A 22,653-nucleotide genomic window follows, 5' to 3' on the forward strand; every position below is an offset into this window, starting at 1 on the left:
GGATGAGCTCAGCACACCTGAATGGGCTCAGCACACCTGGATGAGTTCAGCACAGCTGGATGAGCTCAGCACAGCTGGATGAGCTCAGCACACCTTGACACACTCACACACCTGGACGCTCACCAAGCACCGCTGTGCTCCCTCGCAGCCCTCCCAGAGCACAGCTGATAAGCAGTTGCAGATCTGCTGATCAGCACCAAGGGTTAGGTGGTCACAGAGGGCACAAACACTTGCAGCAGTTTGTTTACAAAGGAAAAATGCTTTCTAGCTCTCCCACTGGCAGGTCCTCCCTGTCGCCATGGCTCAGCCGGAGCTACGCCGCTGTAAAAACTTTCACTGTGAGCAGTCTCAACACTTCTCCTTTCCAAGTTCATTATTTCCTTCCTGTTCATTTTCTTCTGTCTATAAAATAAAGGCACTTTCCTGAAGATCATCAGTAGGGAACAGGGAAAGAGGTACACAAAGATGGGTGTGCATTAGATTCATTCAGCAGCTCAGGGCAGGGAATGTGAGAACAGGGAATAACCCAGAGAAAAGCGAAGTAACAAAGACACACAAGATCAGACCAATGTGAAAATCATAATGACAGAGGGATTTATGCAAGGACATAAGCCACACCTATAGAGAAACCTTCTTTTTGTGTCTTTTTATTTTCTTTCCTTTTTAAAAATGGACAGCGCAGGGGAAAGCGAGGATCTCTAGGTGAAGAAAAGCAAAACTGAAAACATTCCCAGGCTGTAAGTGGGTCATGTGCAGCACCAAATCCTGCTGTAACATCAGCACACCGAGGGCTCTGCGAGTTCATGCAGTTCCTGGTGTTTTTTTTAGACACAGGGTGTTGTTTTGGGGAGTGCCCCCGGCAGCAGCAGATCTGTAATGGCACTTTCTCCAGTCATTCATAACAAGGCTCAGTTATGCAAGGGTGGCACCGGCATCGCGATGGGCTGAGGGCCAGGAGGTGAAATGGCACAGCAATGTTCTAGCCCAGGGCCTCTGAGACAAACATCAGAGTGAGAAGTTGGGGTTGGCCGGAGCTCAGCGCTCAGCCACCGCCGGCTGCGCCTGCCCATCCCCACAGCACCCAACACCAGCGCCGTGGCCCCGCTTCCAAAGCCTCTCCAAACTCCCAGGAGACCCCTGAGAACGGTGCTGCTGCTTGGGCTGGCACTGCTGGACTGAGGGTTTTGATCCCAGTGAACCCTGTCCCTTCCTGGCCTCTGGCAGGAGGTGTTTCCTCAGCCCCCAGCCCACCAGGGCCCGGGATAAAGGATGGGGTTCCCTTGTGTCACAGTGCTCCACAGCCACCCCTTCACACTGCCCACGCCCCATCTGCCCCCCAGCCCTTCTGACAAAGGAAACCAGGCACCAAACCCAAGGGCTCAGCCTGAATCAAAGGTTGAATGCCAAGTGTCAGCACTATCTGTAATTAGAACTGCATCTCACTACTAATTATAACTGTCTCTCAGAGTAAAATGCTCATCTGTTACAAAAAAAAACCAGACTTACCACCAAGCATGTAAATACTTTCTGAATACAGTGCCTGGCTTACAACACACTTTATCAAAGGTCTGGGCTATCAAAAGAAGGTTGTGTACTCCATGGGAAAAGTAATATCCGCTTTAGCTTTCAAATATTTTGGCTTTCTTTTATTAAAAATTTGTACAACAAAAGCCTTATGCTGATGTCATATACAAAAGAGATAACAAATGGCATATACAGAGCAGATAAAAAATGAGAAGAAGTGGAAATCTGTCAGCTATTAATATCCAAAGGCCACACAGAGAATGAAAGGCAAAAAAGTTTTTCTCCACATGTGCAAACCACGTTACTGCGTTTTCCAAGCAGCACATGAGGGGACAGCAGAGCTCCTACAGAGCTGTGCAGGGCAGGGGTGATGTCTGGGAAATCACCAGAGCCAGCACAGTGTGGAGGAAAGCCATGTCCACTCCCACAGCCAAAAACCTGCACCAACTCACAGCACCAGAGTGAAAACCATCACCCTGAAAGGTGTGACCAGCAGCAGGGAGAGGCTGGCAGCCACAGAGCAGCCCGAGCACAGCTCCCTCCCTGCTCCGGATCCCGGCACAGCCGCGAGGTGCCGGGCACAGAGAGGCAAAGCTGGGCACATCTCCCCTCTTTGGAAGGCACATCCCAGCTCCCACCAGTCTCTTCTGGCTCTGTAAGCTCCAAACTGGTGCAGCAACTTTGAATAGTTCAGTGATTCCAGTGCTGTAAAATCCTCACACCCTCTGTCGGATGGCATTAGAGTGATCAGCTCCTGACTCCTGTCATTTGCTCTTGGATGTACAAAGGCAGAAATGCCTGATTCTGGCAACTCCAGACATGCAGAAAAACAGAAATCTCCACGAATTGCAGTACCTGAAGGTTCATAGGGTTTTTTTTTTTGTCTTAGAATAGGGGAAAACTTTGGGCAGAATGGAAGAAAAAAATCTTTAAACCTGGGGCTAATGTTTTAATTTCTAATAACAAAGAAAATACTACTAAAAAAACCCCCAGAAAACAACAAAACCCAACTGGCAACAAACAGAATTTTGCTTTAACTTAGCATTTCAGGTAGGTTAGAAGAGTCATGTATATATAATAGAACAGATTTTTCAAATGGACAGGAAACTACATTGGAAAGGAGGAATAGGATTCATAGCTCTGGAAGCAACCAAGGCAATGAGTTTAAGAAACCTTTGCCACACAACTTCTCTGTTTCCAGGTCCCTGGTGAAAGGAAGGCAAGTTCTTTTCTGAAAGGGTTTTGTGAGCAGTGAGCACACAAGCACAGAATAAGCATCACTTTTAGATTATTTTTAAGGAAGATGATTTCCCCCCTTCATTCAGATAGATACAACATTTTTTTTTCCTCATTTCACAGCTAAGTTGGATTTGGAGCTTGAAATTACCCTTCTTTTCTCATTAAAAAAAATCTGATGAGGTCACAAAGAACCAGACTTCATCAGGCATCTATGAAAAATATTTCCTACCTTTTGTTTGTCTCTATTCCTGTGTAAAGTACTTTTGTTTTCACACTTCAGGATCCTTTAAAAGGCAAATTACTTTTGACAACCTATGCTTCTTTTTATTAGGGATAAGATTGATGTCTGCTGGTTTACATCACTATCATGGATGATTTGGAGGCCTATAAAGATAGAAATGAAATGATGTTTGTTGGGTTTTTTTCCCCCCTAAACTGATATTAAACTTTCCTTCCTTTGACCTTTTGGACTGGCTTGCACATGACACCATTTCATTTGCATTCCAGCCAAACATAACACTGTCAGTGTCATGTCAGGTAGAACAAAGTCAGACAAACTCAGAAAAACAGATGGTTTGGATTTTCAACCACTGGCAATGATGTCAAGGTTGAGAAGATGTCATTTTTTGAGGACAGCACTTTGTCACAGCTGCTGTGATAAAAACTGCTGAAGGAGCCGGGCACTGGAAAGCTCTCAGCAGAACCATCTATTGACAGAGGAGGCTGATCCAGATGGATATTTCATCAGTTTCCATCTTTCTGCTGAGAAAGTTTGAAGATGAATTTCTTTGTATTTGGCTAGAGATTTTGCTCAGCAAGTTTGCTCAACTTGTCAAAGCACTGAGAGGGGAAGTACACACCGAAACGTGCTCCCATGCTGTAATGTGAGTTTTGTGGGCAGAAAGGAGGAAGGGAGAATAATGTTGGAGAAGACTCAAACTAGAAGCATGGGCCATTGCATTCAGAGTCCAAATATTTGGCATTTACAGAGCAATAATGGACCTGTGAACAGGACAGAGTGTTAGAAATTCAGAAGAAATTCAGAAGGGCTGTGTACAAAATGTCAGTCACAGACCAGTCAATCAGCACCATATCTGGAGAAATGAAATATGGAAACTCACGGCTTTGGGAACCAACATTTCAAAAACATTTTTAAAAATGTCTTCCTTGCCACTGCTTCCCTGCAACAAAGGTGAATTCCACAGGAGGTATTTGTCATCCTTAGTCACCAATGGAAAGTTCAATTAGCGACACTGAAGCCACACAACTCCAGCAACCAAAGCTTAGGGTGTCCTTTGCTACTGTGAGCACCCCAGCAGCCACCAGTACATCACAGAGAGGCTTGTCTCATCTCCCAGGGCACCTGGGGGGAACTGAGCACATGCCCACAGTGTTCACACTTGGGCCATTCCTCCCAAACCATTTCCTGCACTCAGGTCTGCATCACTTTGGTTTTGTTGACGGCTGCCCCTTTCTCCCTCTCTGTCTCTCCAGAGAGTGACATTTTAATTGTGTGCGCCCTTTTTTTGGTCTGTCAGCTCCCAGTCTCAGCTAAACAGCTGGGTAGCTTTGGCTGGAGTCCAGAATTAACATAAATTGTTTCTAACCTCTCCATGCAAAGGCCTTTCACGTGGTTCCCCTGTGTGACCTCTGGGCACAAGGCTCTGCTATTAAAAACCACCACCACATGCAAACCACCAACATCCCGAGGCAGCTGTGCAGAGCCTTGGCCATGGCCTGGTCCTGGGTGGCATCTGGGCACTGTCACAGAGCAGAATATTATCCTCCCCACTTCTGAGCCAGACACACCCTAGTACAGCACCAGAAACAGCTCCAAAGAACCCCCCGGGGTATTTAAATACCATTCAAGTTTTAGTTTTCACTAGCTTGGAGCTCAAACTTCCTTCCAGTGCCAGACAATCAGATTTCCTGTCTAAAGGGGGACTGCACTGCATCCTGTCCCAAGGCAGGGCTGCTGCAGGGCGAGGGGAGGGTTTGAAGCACAGGTTTGAGTGTCACCATTTAAGAACTTGGCCAGGACTGTCAAACACAAGCTGCCAATGACCAGTGGCTCCTCTGCGCTGCAGCAGCAATCCCTCCTCCAAAGTGCTCAGGCACAGCTCTGTGGAATTTGCTGATGAAAGGACTTTGAGACTAAAAGTTAGCCTACATTTTCCAACTTTCCAGCTCTCAAATGGAGATATTACTGCTTCCCACAAACCCTTGACACATCAGGACATCTCTGCTTCAGAGGTTAGACGAGGACTCGGGTACAGCTCCGTAAATGTTGACTTACATAAGTTCCCGAGCTGGGAGCGTGGTGTGCACTGTCTGTCTGAGGGATCCAGGTGCTGTGCCACTGGCAGAGGAGTTATTAGTAAGTGCTTAGCAATGTGGGGTAGGCTGCTCCTCTGTAATTGCAGGGACGCACAAATCATGAGCGGTTATTTGCTCGCCTGGGCAGCTCTGTCAGGAAATGGTTATCCAGGGAGCAGCACTCCACACTGCTCCCTGCTTTGGCCATCAGGACACAAAACCTGGGAAAACTACACCCACTTGAGCCTGACAGGGCCCCCAGATACTTTGTTGACTCAGTAATTCAAGAGTTATAATCCCATTGCTAAATATCAGCTGGCCCTCATCATTTCTCATTGGGAGGGGACAGAATGAGAAGCCATTAGTTTAGTTTTGGCTTCACTACAAAACAGCAGCCATCCATTCCATCAATGTTAGCAGAGCCCTCTCAGCAGCAGGGTCCTGCTCCAGGACAGGGGTTGCTAAGCAAAATGGAAATACAAACAATAAATGAATACCAGCCACCTGCAAAAGATTACACACCGAGCTGTACCTTACCATGAAAGCCTGTGTTTCAAACTTCATCTCGTTTGGATTCAAATTTGCCAAAATCGAATTTATAAAGAAGGAATGATTATTGTACAGAGCATTTTGAGAGATGTAAACACTTTCTTTTCCATTACTGTGATTCACTTTGGGTTGTTCTCTACTGTTAGGCATTTAAAGCATGCAGCTCTGTGGAACACAATGGCTGGTTTACTTATTACAGCACGCACTGGAAACTGCTTCAATATATTTCTCTGTCAACACATATTTATGATTCCCATATTTAAGGAGTGACTGCTACCCTGTGTACACGTGTCCTCAGCGTGACTGATGTCAGAACGGTGTTTGCACAACTCCACCTGGGCAAAGATTAAAAGCTGCTCCTGAGAAATCCTCTTTACAATGCAAACACCCCATACTAGGACATCTCACCCAAAAAACTTCCTCTCAAGGCCACCCGCTGTATCTGCCCTGAGCTTGAGCAGTAGGGCTGCTACTGTGCAGAGGGCAGATTCCTTCCCTGTAGGCTTGGTTTGTGACCCACTGGAAAGGTTCCCATTGCCTCTAATAGGAATTCAGAGCCTCTCTGCACCTCGTCCCACACCGAGGGCCGGTCAGGGAGGCAGCACAACCACGGAGAGCATGCACAGATCAGTGCACACAACAAGATCCTCACACTGCGGCTTCAGGATTCGATTGCGCCTTTGGAATGTGATCCAGAGCGTTGTAAAAACAAAAGATGAACCCTCTTGTCTAGATTTTTGTTGCCCAAGGACCTGCAAACCAGCAGAGGTGTGTGATTCCCACAAACAAAGCTAATTTGGGGTTTTTCTGGCTGCAAGTGGAACAATGGGAAATGAGGAAAAAAACCCTCTCTTTTTGCCAGTGGAAAGCCTGCAAGAGAATTCAGTCTATACCTTGGCATCCAGCTCAGCCACAGCAGCTCTCAGACTCCTGTTCTGGCCATATGGGAGCCAAAGTGACCCCCCTTTTGTGCACTTGCACAGCAAAACCCTGAAGTAGTTTGACTTCTTTTGGCTCACAAGGAGCAGGTTTAGGTTTGCAGCCACTGTAGAGCAATTGCTCTCACACAAACACAAAGCTATGATTTGCTAAACTGCAGCAATTTAATTGCAAAATTGAACCTTTGTCATCAAAAGATTATCCTATCTGGGGCTAAATGCTCTTCTCAACCTTTGTACACAACGGGTATTGTCTTACCCTGTATCCAAAACAAACAACAAAAGGTAATTTTCCAGTGTTATTTGGTGGGTTGTTTGGGGTTTTTTTAAGTTAAGAAGCTTTCAGCTGGAGCTTGCTCCCCTGGCTCAGGGGCAGGAGGGCGGCTGCAGAGGATGGGCAGGTCAAACTGTGCGCAAATCCCAAAGTGGCAGCTTCTGTGGGAAGGTGTAGGGTGTTTGGGATCCCGGGGAAGTGAGGCAAGGCACGGTGGTGCTGAGGCAGCAGAGGGAATTAGACTAATCCCAGCTCCAAGGGAGGTGCCATGCTCCACAGCCGGATGTAAAGCTTAGCCTTCACTTTCTCAGGAATGCACTCCCTTCTAACTCGGTTACTGAGGAGATTTCACTCCACATTATTGCTTAAGCTCACAATCACTCCATGATTCGAGATTAATCTGCACAATAAACACAACAACAGCAGCAGTTAGAGTTGGGGGCATCAGGGAGCAGCGTGGACATTCAGGGTGGTTTTTTTCAGGGATATTACGCATGTGGCTCGAGAGTTAGAAAGCTCAAAATTAATTTTACCACAAGTCCTCGAGGCAAGTGCCACTGAAACAGCAAACACAGGTGAGTGTGGCATTATGTACCATCAGCTCACCTGAGCTATTCATGTTTAATAAATACATAAAGAAAGACAATGGTGAAGCTCAGTCTGATATTGCAACAGTACCATGTGGAAGTGCAGGTACAGTACCCCAGAAATCAGAGCCATCAGAATATCAGTGACTAAAATATCACTGAAGCTACCCAAGAACCTTGAAAATTCAGTTCTCATTAAATTTATCTTCCAAATGGCTTTCCAGAGCCCAGCCTCAAGTTTGCACCGATGTTCCCCACTTTATAAAAGCCTTTGGATGGTTTCCTGATAAAGAGCAGTGTTGTTCGACTTTTAGAGGACTTGGGATTGTGTCATCAGTGCTCATTTCTGACTCAAGCTGTGATGCTGAACAAGTCACCAGGTCCCTGTTTCTGAGAACTATCAGTCATTTACTGGAAGGAAAACTACTTGCTCCAATTTGGTGCAATTTGAGACTTCATTAAATGTTTACAAACAGTTTTAGAATGGGTATAAATCTACACAAAAGCAAAGGCAGTTTTCATTTATTCACTGGTTAAGGACACACTCTAGAGAGACAAACTAATGGCACAATACTAGGAGGCAATGTCAGTATGATGTGGCTACAGAGAAATATCAGATGGGAAGTAGAGATCCCTCCAGATGACTTTCAGGAGTGGAAAAATGGAGGTGAGATTAAGTTTGACAGCAAGTTCCTACAGTGATAGGAAGTCTGGTATACATTAACTCAAAGGAAGGATAACAACCTCAGCAGAGCCATTGATTGCAGCTGAATTATGAGCCCTCAGCATGACAAAGCCATGAAGATATTTCTAGAGAAAGGCATTTCTGGAAAGATAATGTCTCTGTAAAATGTACTGTTACCACCCAAGATAAAACTCAGCACAAAAGCATCACTGATGGAGAAAGATCAGGCAAGTGCAGGAGACGCTGAGTAGGATAACAGCAGATGAATTGGTGAGTGTATCTCCCAAGAAAAATTTAAAAGACAGGTCAGGCTAGCAAAGGTAAAGTGGATATGATCTCTCATAAACTCTTCAAAGACAGGAAAAAAAAAAGCTGCTCAAACTTGGCAGCAACATTTGCTCAAGAACAAATAAATAGACTGCTGCTCATGAGTGAATTCACTGGGTGGGGGGAAACAAAATAATCAAGTCCTGGAGAACAATATTCCCAGTTTATCTGTCATTTGTGTAGAAAAAGCAAAATTGGAACAGATGAACCTGTGGCACATTGAGACTTCAACAGCACAGGATCAGTAACTTCAATCCTGTGTTACAAGCTCAGCAGCAGGTCCAGACACTTCCAGTGCTACAGAGTAGTGGAACAGATACTCTTGGAGAACTTTCCAGAATGAGCAAGAAGACCCCCTTATAAATTCTTCCTTTCCATAGCAGACTGCAATGTTTAACTCACCTGAAATATCATTATCTTATTCCTCCACCAGCCCAAGCCTTCCAAATTAAACTGAGCTGTTTGACACATTCATACAGTTTGATGTGACCTGCAGCAAGGCAATTCAGGGTACAGCTGGAATGATTATTTCACTATTTATTCCCTCTTTCAAGAAAAGAAACACATATATATCATGATGCAGGAGGTCCTGGTTTGATAAGGTGCTGTGCTCCTTTTAATACATCCTTCCCTGGGTTTCAGTATAACACACCCAGTATCCAATGCTCAAGACACCACCCACATTTCCTACCATCATCTTTAATACAGAAAATACAGCTGTGTCCTTCTACAGGCAAAATAATGCCAGATGAATTTAGGCAAAGGAGAGATTGACACATAGCTTGCAGCACTGGGAGTCAGTGAGGGATTAGCAACAACAGGACTTTCTGTCCTGTGCTCAGGCTCCACTAACCAGTGCCGAGGGATTCCTGGCTCTGCAAGGATGTAGGTCATGCCAGAGGGGACACAGGCAGTCCTGCAGGAGCCTGCAGGCAATTAAAAGTGGTGATGCAGCTGAGCATCACCACAGGCAGTGAAAAGGGACTTCCCCTGAGACTGGAATTCGCAGGCAGGAATGATCTATTCATCTTCCATGTCCCTGACAAGAAGGGATGACTTGGTTACAAAGCCTTTAAAATGCAATGAGTCACTTCTCAAAAGAGGTCACCAGTTACTGAAATTTTGCTGAAGAGAAAACCCTTGAATAACAAATATGAATCCCTTTAATCATAACATATCTGATTCTTCCAATAATTACATTTGGGGTACCTGACAGTACAAATAGGTGATTCTCACATGCAGAGACAATACTGTCCAACAAACCATCCCCCTGCTAAAAAAGCTCCACTAAAGCTGGTTTCCCAGAGCAGAACAGAGTTTGTTACCCAGCAGTAAAAGATCCCAAACTTCTGAGGAGCTGCCTGTGCAGTCAGTCCTCACTCAAGGAAGAGAATGCCATGCAGGTTCCCTGAGCAGAGGGGCTGCACACAAAGTGCCACCCTGAGAGCATTTAGCAAACTCTGCAGCTGAGCTGCCCTGGGGAGTGCAGCCAGTGGGGCTCTCTGGAGCTCACCACAGCCCAGCTATTGATGAGAAGCAATTCTCTCACACACCGAGGGTGAAAATCCAGCAACATCTTGCGCCACAAAGGTGAAACCTCTCAGGTACAGGTTCTACCTGAGCTCCAGAACAGGAGATCAGATTAGTCAGGTAAGCAAGGAGACCTCGAGAGCAACTTCTGCACCACCCACAACCCTGCAAAACACCACCAAGGCCTTGCCCAGAGTGTTTAATAATCCTGCAGCACTGGGGTAAGGGCATCAACTGGTTTCTGCCCTTGGTATTACAACACACACTTAAACTGCTCTGATCTTACCCCTCCCATCATTAAACCACCAGTTAGTTAAAACCTACCCAACCCCTCCCAAATCACGTGGGAAAGGGCCACCTTCCACCAGCCCCAGAGAGGGAAGAAGCCAAGACTAGGCAGAACTTTGCCAGTATTTTTTTCTTGAGGTCATCAGATGAAGGTCATCATTTTAACTAGATCAGCTCAGCAATGATGTCCTGTCCATTCTTTGGAAGCTGGACAAACCAGCATGTGAGCTTTAAATTGACAGAGATATTAATTTCAAATCAATAGGAAGCATAAAAATATCAATAGGCATTTAGGAGTGAAACATTAATTACTTTTCAAAGGCTGCAGTACACAAATTTCCTGGTGTCTTTACAAATAGAAATAAGTCAATAACACGATTTCATAACATTTATAAATGACTAAGTTAATTAACAGGGAATCTTCAGAGAGATGATGAAGGAAATTTAGAAGAACCTTGTCTACCACTATTCAAAATTCTCAAAGGAAGGAAGTGACTTCTTAGAAGAGATTAATTGTAAGGTTTTTTTTACTTTACCTTGATAGAATATCTGTTTACATATTTAAGCTGGTTTTGACCTTCAAAATTCTGGCAAAGGATAATTTTCATTAAACCACCTCAGTGAAGAAACTTGGTAGTTCCTCATCTCATCTCTGAGGTTAAGAGAGGATGTTGATCATTTAGCAGGAATGGTCAAACAAAATGTGTCCTACCCAAAGCAACCTTTGATTTATCGTAGCAGAAAAATTAATCAGCAAGGGCTGATGCACAGGAAGCTCTTCTGTCAGGTCTGATGGGACTTGGCTGGAGGCTCCAGAGTGAAGTAATTCCCCAAAAGTAGAAGTTTCTCCCTAAGGATACCCTACCCAGTTCTGGGAATGTATCACAACATAATGGTGATATCTCCTCACCATTCTTTGGCAATTCAAAGGCATCTTCAACCAAGAAAACCCTTCAAGTGTCCTGCAGACACGTTCTACAGGAGTAAAAAGGCTCTGGCTTCCATTTCTTCTGAGTTCCATTACTTCAGTGTCCTATTTTCTGTGAAACTCTGTTCACCTGCTGCCCTTCACAGCGCGGTTGGGTCCCGTCACCCACCTGCCTGCCCAGCTGTGAGAACAGGAATGAGCAGCTGGGAAAGCAGGAAGAACGTGCTCTGTCTCCTCACTGGCACGTGAGTGGAACAGAATCAGAGTTAAACTTAGTAACAGAGTAAAAAGGGAAATACACTGGGACATCAATTGGTTAAGAATCAAATAATATCAGGGGTTTATTTCTACAAAATTAAATCAAGGTTGGCCCACCAAATGAAATTACTATTGTATATCACATTCTAATACCGAGTGACATGTGTCCTAAACCACCAGATTGTATCAATCACTATATTCAACTAAACCAAACACTCCTATAGAAAATATTTCCATAAAACTAAAAGGAGTTTGGGTAGGCATAAAAGAAAAGTATTACAAAAATGAGTCAGTCATGACCTAGAAAATCTGTGGTGGTAGGAGAGTGAAAGCACTCAGTCTATTGGGATATTCATGAGCTGCAGAAATACTGGGGGAAGATATTAAGACAGGCAAATCAGGAACCAGGAATAAGTTAAGGCAGACTCCCAGAGAAAAAAGGCACAAGTTGAGCAGCAAGGGTAGCAGTAAGCACTGGAATAAACTACTCAAGGAAAAGATGGATTTCACACTTTGATGGATTCTCAAGAATGCTTGATTTTCTGAAGAGCATTGCTGTGGTCTAGCCAAGGTTTCTTTTCAAGGGAGCAGCTGAGTGAAGTTTTGTGATGTGCTCTGCAGGGAGCCACACCAGCTCAGGGCATGGCCCTGCAGCCACCTCAGCCTGCACACCTTTGGGCACAGCTAAAAACACCCTCACCAAGAACCACACTTAGATCATAGAACTGGAGATAGCTCTTTCTTCCCCACTTCACCAGGGGGCTGTTTTCACACAGCAGCTGGGAAAAGGAAGTAACAGAGGGCAGATTGAAGCCATAGATCAGAATAAATCTCTCAAGGTGCCCAGTGATTTCCAGCACTCACCTGGGCACTGCCATTAGGTGGGAAACTTTCAGGCCACTGAAAGCAATAGTAGGGGAACCTCTGAGAAATTAATGTTTTTAAGTGATACTGCTGAAAGATTGACTTATTCCATATTAGCACTTAAAGACCTTCACATGAGAATGAAATTTTCTTTGCTGCAATCTAGGCATTGGCAGGGCAGGGAAAAAACAAAACCCAAAAAACCAAACCAACAACAAAAAATGCTGCTGTGTGAAGCCCCTGAGTGGCAAAGTCTGCCTTAGAGTGACAGCAGCACTACCAGATCTCCCAAGGAAATGCTCTAGTTCTGTGTCAGTCACCCCCAGGAATAACAAGCAGGTATTTCACTTGAGAGCCCTGCTGACAATTTGCAAGGCAGGAATCATGAAACGCTCCCACCTTGTCCCTCTGAGGCAAGCACAGAGGACAGACTCCCATTTGCAGAAGGAACAGCACAGAAAAAGGAAGACCAGGGAAACAGGCAGGGCTGGGGACCATCAAGAATATTATCAAGTTGTAGATTTACATGGCACAGGCATATTTACACAGAGAAATGGCACATCACACCTACACACATACAGCTGTGTATCTGCACTAGATCGAGGTCCCTAGCTGCTGATTTTAACACTTCTTAAAGGTTAAATTCTGGGAATGTTAAGAGTGATTGGACTTTTTTAATTAATAAAACTTTTCACTGTTTGAAACCTTGAATGCCAGTTAAATTGCTTGGGATTTTGCTGTTTGGCTACTGACTTCACCTCAGTTGCACATACTGTCTGTGGAAAAGGGGGAAAGGCCTCCTGTGACCCTTCTACAACCTCTTCTTTGCCTTCCTGAGCTGTCAGACTTGGGATACTCCTCCACATCAGGCTGGGTGAGTGAATGTCACGTACTTTTGCAAGTTCAGGAAAGCCACAGAGTGGTAGTTGCACATATCCACCAATGTGGCAATAAATAACCTTTCCTGGATGAGCTGTATTAGGGGACAATACCTAAAGAGAATCCAACCCTCAAGGTTGTCCTTCCCATTCCTAGCAAGGGGAGTGGCTCCTTGCATTGTCCTCCAAAGTAGAGATGATCCTACAACAGCACCTTCAGCCTTGTTTAACCCCAAATGGGACACCCTTGATTGCTTATTCCTGAAAGCATCCACAGCAAAAAGCAGAACTTGGTCCTGAAAGGTGAAAGTGTCCTTGCAAACGCAAAGAAACCAATGAGTGTCAAAGAATTTTAATTTACAGTGCAGGAAAAGAAAGCAAAATCCTACTTTACAGAGTTTTAGTTTTTCATAAGCTAAGACTCTTAAAGAAATGAAAACACAGAACATTAACTTGGAGGCAATGCTTTTTGACCCATCCACCTTCCATCCTACACATTTTGAGAATTATTCTCTAAAGGTTCTTCCATAAATCCTGCAGAGGACCCCGTAAGGAAAGGTAAAATCATAGTTCATCTGGCTCACAAAACCAAAATGTCCAAATGGACTATTTTCAAGTATCAGTGGCTTAATACCCCAACTGAAACATGGAGAAAGACTTCTCCCAGAACACTGATACTCAGTTAATTACAAGAAAAATGAGAAACACATGAAAGTACATTTTTTTTTAAAACTAAACTACAATTCAGTCAGATTTATATAAACATTTGGGCTGACATTAAAGATATATTTGAGTAGAAAGGATATGAAGGATATGATTAATTTTCCTCCTCTGGAAGGGGCTGGTCCCAGTGTGATATGGAGCTATCAAGGCACATTCCCCCTGCTGCTGTCCCAGGACATCGTTCACATTCAGCAGGGTGAACACCAAAGGGTGCTCACAGACAATTCCTCTGACAAATCAGTCCATCCCATGAAATCTGCACCCCTCTCCACTCCAAAGGCATGAAAGTTCAGGCCAACTGTAAAGGATACACGAGCACCAACACACATCATTTCTTATCTTCTATTTTGCAGAACTCCTAGCAATTCTTGTATTACAATAAAAGTGAAATCACCCTCAGTTTATGCCTCTCTTGGGTTGTTCAGGAAATTTTCTGTGACTCTTTAATTTCAAATCACCAAAGACCAAAATTCAGCATGACAGTAGGTAGCCTGATGCAATAAACATATATATTCATGAAGACTTTACTTCCATTAAGGCTTTACTATCAATAAACAGGGAACATAAAGTTGATATTCTGCTAAATGTGAAGGAAACAATTTGCTTTGTAGGAAGAAGTTTTCCAGCACAGAAAAAAATCCTTTAGGCTCAGCTTCTGCCTCCTCTCCCAGACTCACTTTCACCCTTGCTCTGATCCAGGCATGATGCAACTTCATCTGATGCCATAAGTGAGGTATTTCCCTCTTTATGGTAAACAAATGATCTCACAACCACAGGACCATGATTTCACTGCAGGACAAGAGGGCATCTGATGCATGGAATTAAAGTTATTGTTCAAACATAAACAGGAGAAATAATTGCAAAAGTAAAACAGATGAACAACCACATAAATTAATTTCTTGAATCACTGTTCCTGTTTTCCAAGTCCAAATGATTCTCTTTTCCTATTTAGGAACCCTGAGGGGATGGAAAAAAACCCAAGATGGTAAAATTAAAAATTAGCTATTGAGCATGAAACATGCAATGATTGTACTTCATAACGCTTTTATTGCCTCAGTGTTGGATGAATCACTTCAGAGTTCCACACTGTTATGATGAAAAAAATGACACCAATAAAATCTGAGCAATTGATGTTATGACTTCATCAATCCGAGACTAAAGGCACGCACAGAATGACAAATTTTTTCAAGAGTATGGAGAAAGCTACCACCTCATTCTGAGGAGGCACAAGTTGTGTCTTTGTCTCTTTCAGAAGAGAATTCTCATGTCAAAAAGATGGAATATTGAAATAATCCTCAGCACAGCTCCAAGTGACACAACCCTGCTTTCCCCTTCTGAAACCAGCCAGATTTGGTGTTCTCAAAACCATGAACACAGCTAACACACAGTGAAGCTACAGCTAATACACAATGTTCCCAATTCACACAATTCTCTGAGGTTCTGCATCAAGACTGTATCATTTTAGCAATGACCTGCACTTAGCTTTAATTTTTAAAAGTCTATAGATTCTGGAAGTATGAAGTAGAATTATTGTTACAATTTCAGTAAATCCCAAAAAAAGTTCAATTTATTGCTACTTAAAACTGCCAAGAGGACAATAAACTCTGCTTGAAACAACAAAACAGCTGTCAGAGTAATCTCTCAGATACAACATTAAAGGAAAGGTGCACAAAGAAGTGACCTCCCACAGGGAGAATGCACCAGCTTTTGACAGGTCAATCAGCCAACAACAGCTAACCAATGCAACCTTGAATTCCTGCTTAGAGTTCAACTTTTACACTACTTTTACTACATTAAAAAACCCCTCCCATCTCTATAAAGCACCAGTAAAACCAAACCTATTCTGGAACAGCAGAAACTAATGATTTTTTTCCCTCTAATAAATACTAGCTTTCTTTTTTTAATTGAGTGGTTGGATTTCCTGACTCAGGTATTCAAGTCCCTGGTAGGATTCTTTCCTTTAACACAACAGCTCATATCCCTTATAAAATCACTAATAGAAAATAAAGCCCTTTTTGTTAACTCTAATCTTGCTTCCTTGCAAGTGTGCCAGAGGCACTTTAATATGGATCAGATCATGAATATCACAAATTACAACAGCATTGTGTGGCAACAGATCAGCTTATTCATATAACAGCAATGCCTCCTTCCTGCTTTGATTAAAAAAAGAGTAAACAGTCACTTCCTCTTAAATCCGTGTCTTTCTGATCCTTACAAATCCAGGTTTACAGTATGAGGTAATGGCACAGCACAAACCTTAGAATGACAAACGAGGGGTATTACAGCCTGTAATAAAACCTACTTCATTTTCTGTCAAAACTCTCTCCTGTTTTTCATGATGTACAGGTATGAAGTTACCCTAGAGCAGGAAAAAGTTAGTAGGGACTATTTTCTATTAAGTTTCCTATGGTGGATTCACAGCAGATGCAATATGAGCAAAGCAAACTATGTACAGGCAGGCACTATTATGGAAGAATTAATGTACCAACAAGAACAGCCCTGGCCACAGTGTAGGAAATGAAATGAAACTCACAGTTAATTTATACAGAGTTTTGCAAAGCAGAAAAGCAAACCCCATTAAAGTTCCTATTTTTCTTGGGTATTGCTGGAACATGTAACTGCAGCCTATTTCCCTATTTCAAACAGACACACTGGGAAACAATTGTAAAACCTCGACAGTGGCCCATGGGGAGGAAAAGACAAGAGTAATGACCAAATCCAAGTATAAAATGTTATTCACACACCCATTACTCCCTGCAGAGCCCCCAGCATGCTGCAAACCACAATGTGCAAAAATAGCTTGTTATTAGCAAAAAAACTTATTTCCAGTATCCAAAGATTTAGTTCAAGTTCAAGTCATATAATAAAGAGGTGTTCTTCTACCTTTAATAAGTCCTATTCCCTTAACATGACTCAAGAAAGTTTCAAGTGACACATTAAATGCCACTTGCCCAGTCCAATGGACACATTTCTTAGCCCCCATTGACACTACATTTCAAATGGAACTGAACTTTTTTGTGTCACCCAAATACCCCTCTTGAACACAAACAAAAACTAACCTGGGCTGATGAAATCTCCAGGAAAAACTTTATGAAGCCTTCCAAGATCCTTTGCCCAAGGAGAACATTTAAATTCTTCAGCAAAACACAGTATTAACATCTGATGGGAAGAGTATGTCAAGCAGAAGCCTTAGAAAGATGATGCTGGTTTTGCAGAAGGAATTAACACTTCTGATTTTTGGGGCCAGGCTGGAGTCCTAACTCTAATTAAATTCTAAGCTGCTTTTTCCAGGTTTCATAAAATGCTATCTCAAATAGGCTTATCTTCTAAGAAGTACAGCTTGATCTTCCCATTAAAAAATCTGTTACAATGGAAACACATTAGTACTAAAGCCATAAAAGACTGAGGAAATTATTGACATTTTCCCCAAAATAGTGGGTTGCCTTAGTATCACTTAAAAAACAACATTCACAAGTCTGCTTGGAAAAGGGGAGCTTGCTGTTTAAATGTTTTTCAGTGTTATCTCTATTTTATTCTTTTTAATTAATAAAAGGACACATGCACTGACATTTTAAACACTAATTTGCTATTTAGCATCCCAAATTAGGAAGCATAAACATTTATGCACTTCATTAAACACTACCTAAGAACACTTTTGATATTAGCAGGACACAAGGGAGGCTGTTCAAAGAAACGTCAGGGCACACTGGCAAACACACACTCCTGCTCTTTTCACCCCTCCCCACGAAAGCTCTGGCTCCATCCTACAGGAAGCAGCTGTTGTGAAATGAACCCTGGAGATCAGTGGGATCTGACACACCTGTTCTGTCACACGTGTGGGGTTAGGGAAAGGGACAGGAATGCAGGGACACCAGTGGTGAAAGTGGGGTGTTCCTGTCTGGCAGCACAGCACGAGGCTGGTGCAAGGCAGCCATGAAAGAGGTCTTTAGAAAGCATAAAGCAAACACTTATGAGTTAAGCCATTATTTACATACAGGTGATGTACAGGGAGAAACAACCTGTTTGACTCATCTCTTCCAAGAGAGGCATGGCAGCTCCAGCACACATCCTCCTCCTCCTCCTCTCCCCTCCTCTTTTTCTTCCACCCACACAGCACTTTAAAGAATTATGGAATCATTTATGTTGGAAAATACCTTTAAGATAATCAGGTCCAGGCATTCACCCAGCACTAAACCATGTCCCCAAGTGCCACAACTATACCTTTTATCATTTAAATACTTCCAGGCATGGAGAGCCCACCCTAGCAGCCTGTTCCTTCCCAAGTTACCTACATTTACAGGACACTGAAAAAGGCTTCATGTCAGGGTGGACCAGTGCTACAGAGAGGTGATAAGAAATGGGAAGTTTTTCAAAACTACAGGAAACTGAACTGCAGTGGTAGCAAAGAAACAAATCCTGACACTCGGGAACAGGCAGACCAAAAGGCAGAAAATCACATCTGTGAGCCTAAAATAAATAGGTTAACCGAGATCACTAATATAACAAACCCTCAAAATTCATCAATCCAGACCTCAAGTTATCTCTAAACCCTTCATGGAAAGACTTCATGTTATTTTGTTTCATTTACAGACAGTAACATATAGTTCAGATGACAAATTACTTCTAAAAACTTTGCATCGCAAGTCTAACTTCAAGGTAGAAAATTATTTTTATTTGTAATTAAAATTTGTGCTAAAAGTGTCCATTGTTAAATTATGGACCCAAACAAAATTGTACTAAATTTTCTATTGTACATACTCTTGCCATAGTGTGGCAATTTTTAAATTGCTTCAAAGTACAAATACACTAAAAAGGTAATAATTCAAGAACAATAGTATGGACACACTGAGGAACTTCATACCACAACCAGAAATCTGAAGTGTCTTGGTGCCTGAAAAAGAACTGCTTTTAGATTTATTTATTAAAATGAATTGTCATGATTTTACAACTTACAGCTTTGGGTTCTTTGTTGTTTATTGTTTGGTTTTTGGTTTTTTTAAACTGTAGTGGTAATAGTGATGTACCTACAAGATACTTGAAAGAGAAATGTTCTTTGTGTGTTTTTGATCAAATATATTGTCAGAGATCAAAACAAAGATTTATAAAAACAAACGATTGAAACTTCATTTCAGGAAAAACACTTTGTAAAATACAATAAAACCCCTTTCAATAGCAAAGTGAATTTTGTACAGTTCTTCCCTCTAAGCAGATGTTTTACTGCAGCTGAGATCCACTAACTCCAGTAAAACTCAACGTAGGGCAAATGGGTCGGTGTCCGCAGAACCACAGCCCGTGTACAACCGCAGGTAACAAACTGCATCTCGCTGGAGAAACCTTGGAAACTTCAGTTTTCATTGTGAGTGAACTTACAATATATCTTACATCAGTTAAAAGCAGTTTACACCATGACAGAACCGCTCAAAAAACGAATCAGTTATAGGAAGAGAGCAACGCTTCAATTCATCTTCTCCCATCAGCAAAAATGCCACACAAATCAAAAACCAACACTTAAGTAAAACACTAAGACTTTATTAAAAATCCAAAATTTATTGCAAATTGTACTTTGCAATTTCCCTCCTTTCTTCATTTTTACATGATTTATTGATATCCATGATTTTTTCACAGATGTACTTGTTGACTTTGGAGAGTCTCTGTGCAATTTCAGTTTCATCCACAGTTTCTTGTGCTATTCTATCATACAAACATTCTGGGGAGAAAAAAGAAAAAGAAAGAGTCATTAGGATATTTTTAGACAACAATATAGCCCTGAGCTGGGCTAACTGCTCAAGAGACAGCAGTGAGTATATACTGTGTATATTTGTTGCAAGACAAGAGAAGCTTTCCTTGATTCACCAGCTATCTTGTTAAAGTCAAGATTCATCACCAGGCCTGAATCAGTGGCATGACCACCTTCCAGTTATGCTGTGACTACATTAATAGGCTTTCCCTACAGAAACAAGGCTAAACCCAACCTTTCATGATGTCAGTCTTGCCTGCCTGACTCCTGCATTTATCTGAATCTCCACAGCAGATTTAGTCTCTTCCCAGATGAAGTGTCCCACCAGAGCTGTATCCACAGTGAGTCACTCCCACCTTCACCCCTTCAGGAGGGTATGGAAATGCTTAGGAAGAGAAGCAGTAACCAGCAGAAGACTGTAACTCATATATTTCATTTTTCACATCTCTTCCACATACATTCACATCTGTGTCTTTATCAGCTACCCTGTTCCTGGCCTTATTTCACTTTTATTGGTAGATTATTCAGGACAAGCATCATCTCCTTGCATGTTTGAACAATACACTTTGTGAAATAAACATTATCTGGAATATAAAAAGCAATAGCAATAACTGCAAAAGCAATGTGGGCAGTGAAAGTTGAGACAATTCTTCTTCCCAGATTTGGTAGTTTGGTGCCAGAATCCTGCAGAGGTTACTGAAATCTGAAGTTGTGCAACACACACAACTCCTTAGGGATAGGTAGGTTTGGCATTTTTTGATTTTCATAAACAGATCAATGTATTTTGTTGTGTAGGCTTCCCAGACTGGTTAAACAAACTCTTTTCTGCTTTCCTAGTGATCTATTCTATTAGCTGTTTATTGCTTCATATACAGAAAGACATAGAGATTATTGCTTAATTAACATGGTTTACAACATTTCTAATGTACCATATTAAAAAGTTATGAAAATTAAGTACTATGCATGCTTTGTAGTTCATTTGGAAACCTCTGAGAAGTTTTATAAAAGGTTATTTTGCATTAACAAGGTTTATAACAGTGCACATCCATCATACTTTTTATCATTTCTTTATTACATACTACACAGTGGGGATTTTTAAGAAGCTGTAGAGATATCAGACACATTAAGAACTAATGTTGTCGCTCAAAAATCTATTTTAAATAAGTTAGTCTGTGTCCACAGAATGATGAGAACATCTAAAGCAATGTGAATTTTATATTGTAAGACGTACTGAATATAAAATAAATGAAATTAACCAGCATGCAGCCTGATAGCTGAAATTCTGATCATCTGTAAACTATGACTGGAAATACAACACCTAAGAAGAAGAGGCACATCACTGAGAGCCTTAAGAAAGGCAGTGTGTTTGCAGGACACAAACTGGCCCTACAACAGTGGCAGGAACACTCCCAGGCAGATACACCCAGTAAGGTGAACTCCCAGTGAAAGACAGGCTGTGTTGGTCATTCAGCCACAAAGTCAAGCAAAGAATCACTTGACAGAACTCATTCAAAAGCTAATTTTAAAAGTTGGTATGAATCAGACAGATCCTTGATCACGGTTTTTCCTCTCCATCTCTTCCATTTCTGTGAGAGGGTGCAGAAATAGTAGTTTAGTACTTGCATAAGGATACTGGTTTAGGGCTTCAAAGAGTAATTTGGGGGTTCTGCTCCCTTGTCTTTTGGCTTTACAGGAGCACAGACACCCCTTCGTACTGCTGAATACCAAAAATTCAAGTAGACCTCAAAGGCTAACCAGGGGCTTCACTACTTTTTGTGATGCCTGATCCAAATCACTGACTATGGAAAACTCCCTCACATTTCATCTATTTGTCCCTTTGCTGGTCATCTTTTTCTCTTGTTTTGCTTTCTTCTCCATGGTGGGGCAAGACCTGCTAACACTGACGCAAAGGACACAACAACATGGAAAATCATGGTTATGAGCTCCCCAGTCCCACTGACACAGGCAGCCTGACACCTGCAACACTGGCCATGCAGTTTAACTGGTTCAAGAGGAGATTGTACAGGCTGGAGTCTAACAAAAGGGGAATCAGAGACAAAGTGAAAGAAACACTAAAAAGAGAAACATGGAAAACCAGGGTATGTAATAGTAGAATTCAAATGAGGGTTGAAGCAGAGGTATGACTGAAAACATAGAAAAACAAGGAAATAGGAAAGAGCTGAATTGCTGGTGAGTGTAAAGGTATGGAAGGGAAGAAAGGGAAGGGCTCTATCTGCCTCTCATCATGTACCTGTAGGAGCAGACTCCCAAACTCACTATAGTCAAAATAAGGGGAGGTAGAAGAAAGCTATCATTTAAATGGCTCGAGCAACACAGAGTGGCCCTGACAGAAGTAGAAGAGGAAATTCTCACAGAAACAACTTTGCCAGCAGCGTTGAGGAGCAAAAGCCTCCAGCAGGGAAACTGGAAACCACATTGCAACGGGCCAGTGGAAAATGACCCCTTTCTGCTGTGTGCTTGTAAATGCACACCAGGGCAACCACTTCTGCTTCCCATCTGGAGCTGACACAGGGAGCCACCGCCACAGAGTGGATTCCTTATGTGGCCAGTACATCATTGCTCAGCTACATGTGTAAGGATTGTACCTAAAGACCCCAGACAGAACTAGAAAATCTGCATGGAACAGCTTCCACTTCCACATATAGTCTTGAAGCAGTTTAGTGAAAAAAAAACCAAACAAAAAACAAACTATGTCTTTTACTCATTTCTTATAAACTAAGAAAGATGACAGTACGGAGATAAGTTTCCAACTTTTCCCCACACAACACAGACACAGACACACGCACACACTCAGAGAGGAATCGTATTTCTTACTCCAAAACATGGTACTTTCATGGCCGATTACAACACCTCTTAATGAGTTCACAGTTAAGAGCACATAGCAACTAAGAACAGGAAATGCAGAATAATGAAGCTCTACCAAATGGGGAGGTTTATTTCAGCCCTACTGCAATTTAGTATGGACACAAAACCTAAAAATCCAATTT

The 22,653-nt window shown here is 42.4% G+C and overlaps 1 protein-coding gene across 7 annotated transcripts in view; it reads right to left on the bottom strand.

The window, feature by feature from the left end:
- Window positions 1-22,653, bottom strand: part of LOC107208051 (BEN domain-containing protein 5) — an 880,445-nt gene that overhangs the window by 300,522 nt on the left and 557,270 nt on the right. For 6 of the 7 annotated variants that reach the window (XM_015635926.3, XM_015635921.3, XM_015635920.3 and 3 more), the window contains one exon: window positions 18,562-19,615. The exons of the other annotated variant lie outside the window; for it this stretch is intronic. In XM_015635926.3, coding sequence (XP_015491412.1) covers window positions 19,455-19,615 — 161 coding nt within the window. In that variant the 3' untranslated portion in view covers window positions 18,562-19,454. Of the gene's footprint in view, window positions 1-18,561; window positions 19,616-22,653 lie in introns of those variants that run through there. 7 annotated transcript variants of the gene reach the window in all.

Source organism: Parus major, chromosome 8 (assembly GCF_001522545.3).
Source record: "Parus major isolate Abel chromosome 8, Parus_major1.1, whole genome shotgun sequence".
NCBI lineage: Eukaryota > Metazoa > Chordata > Aves > Passeriformes > Paridae > Parus > Parus major.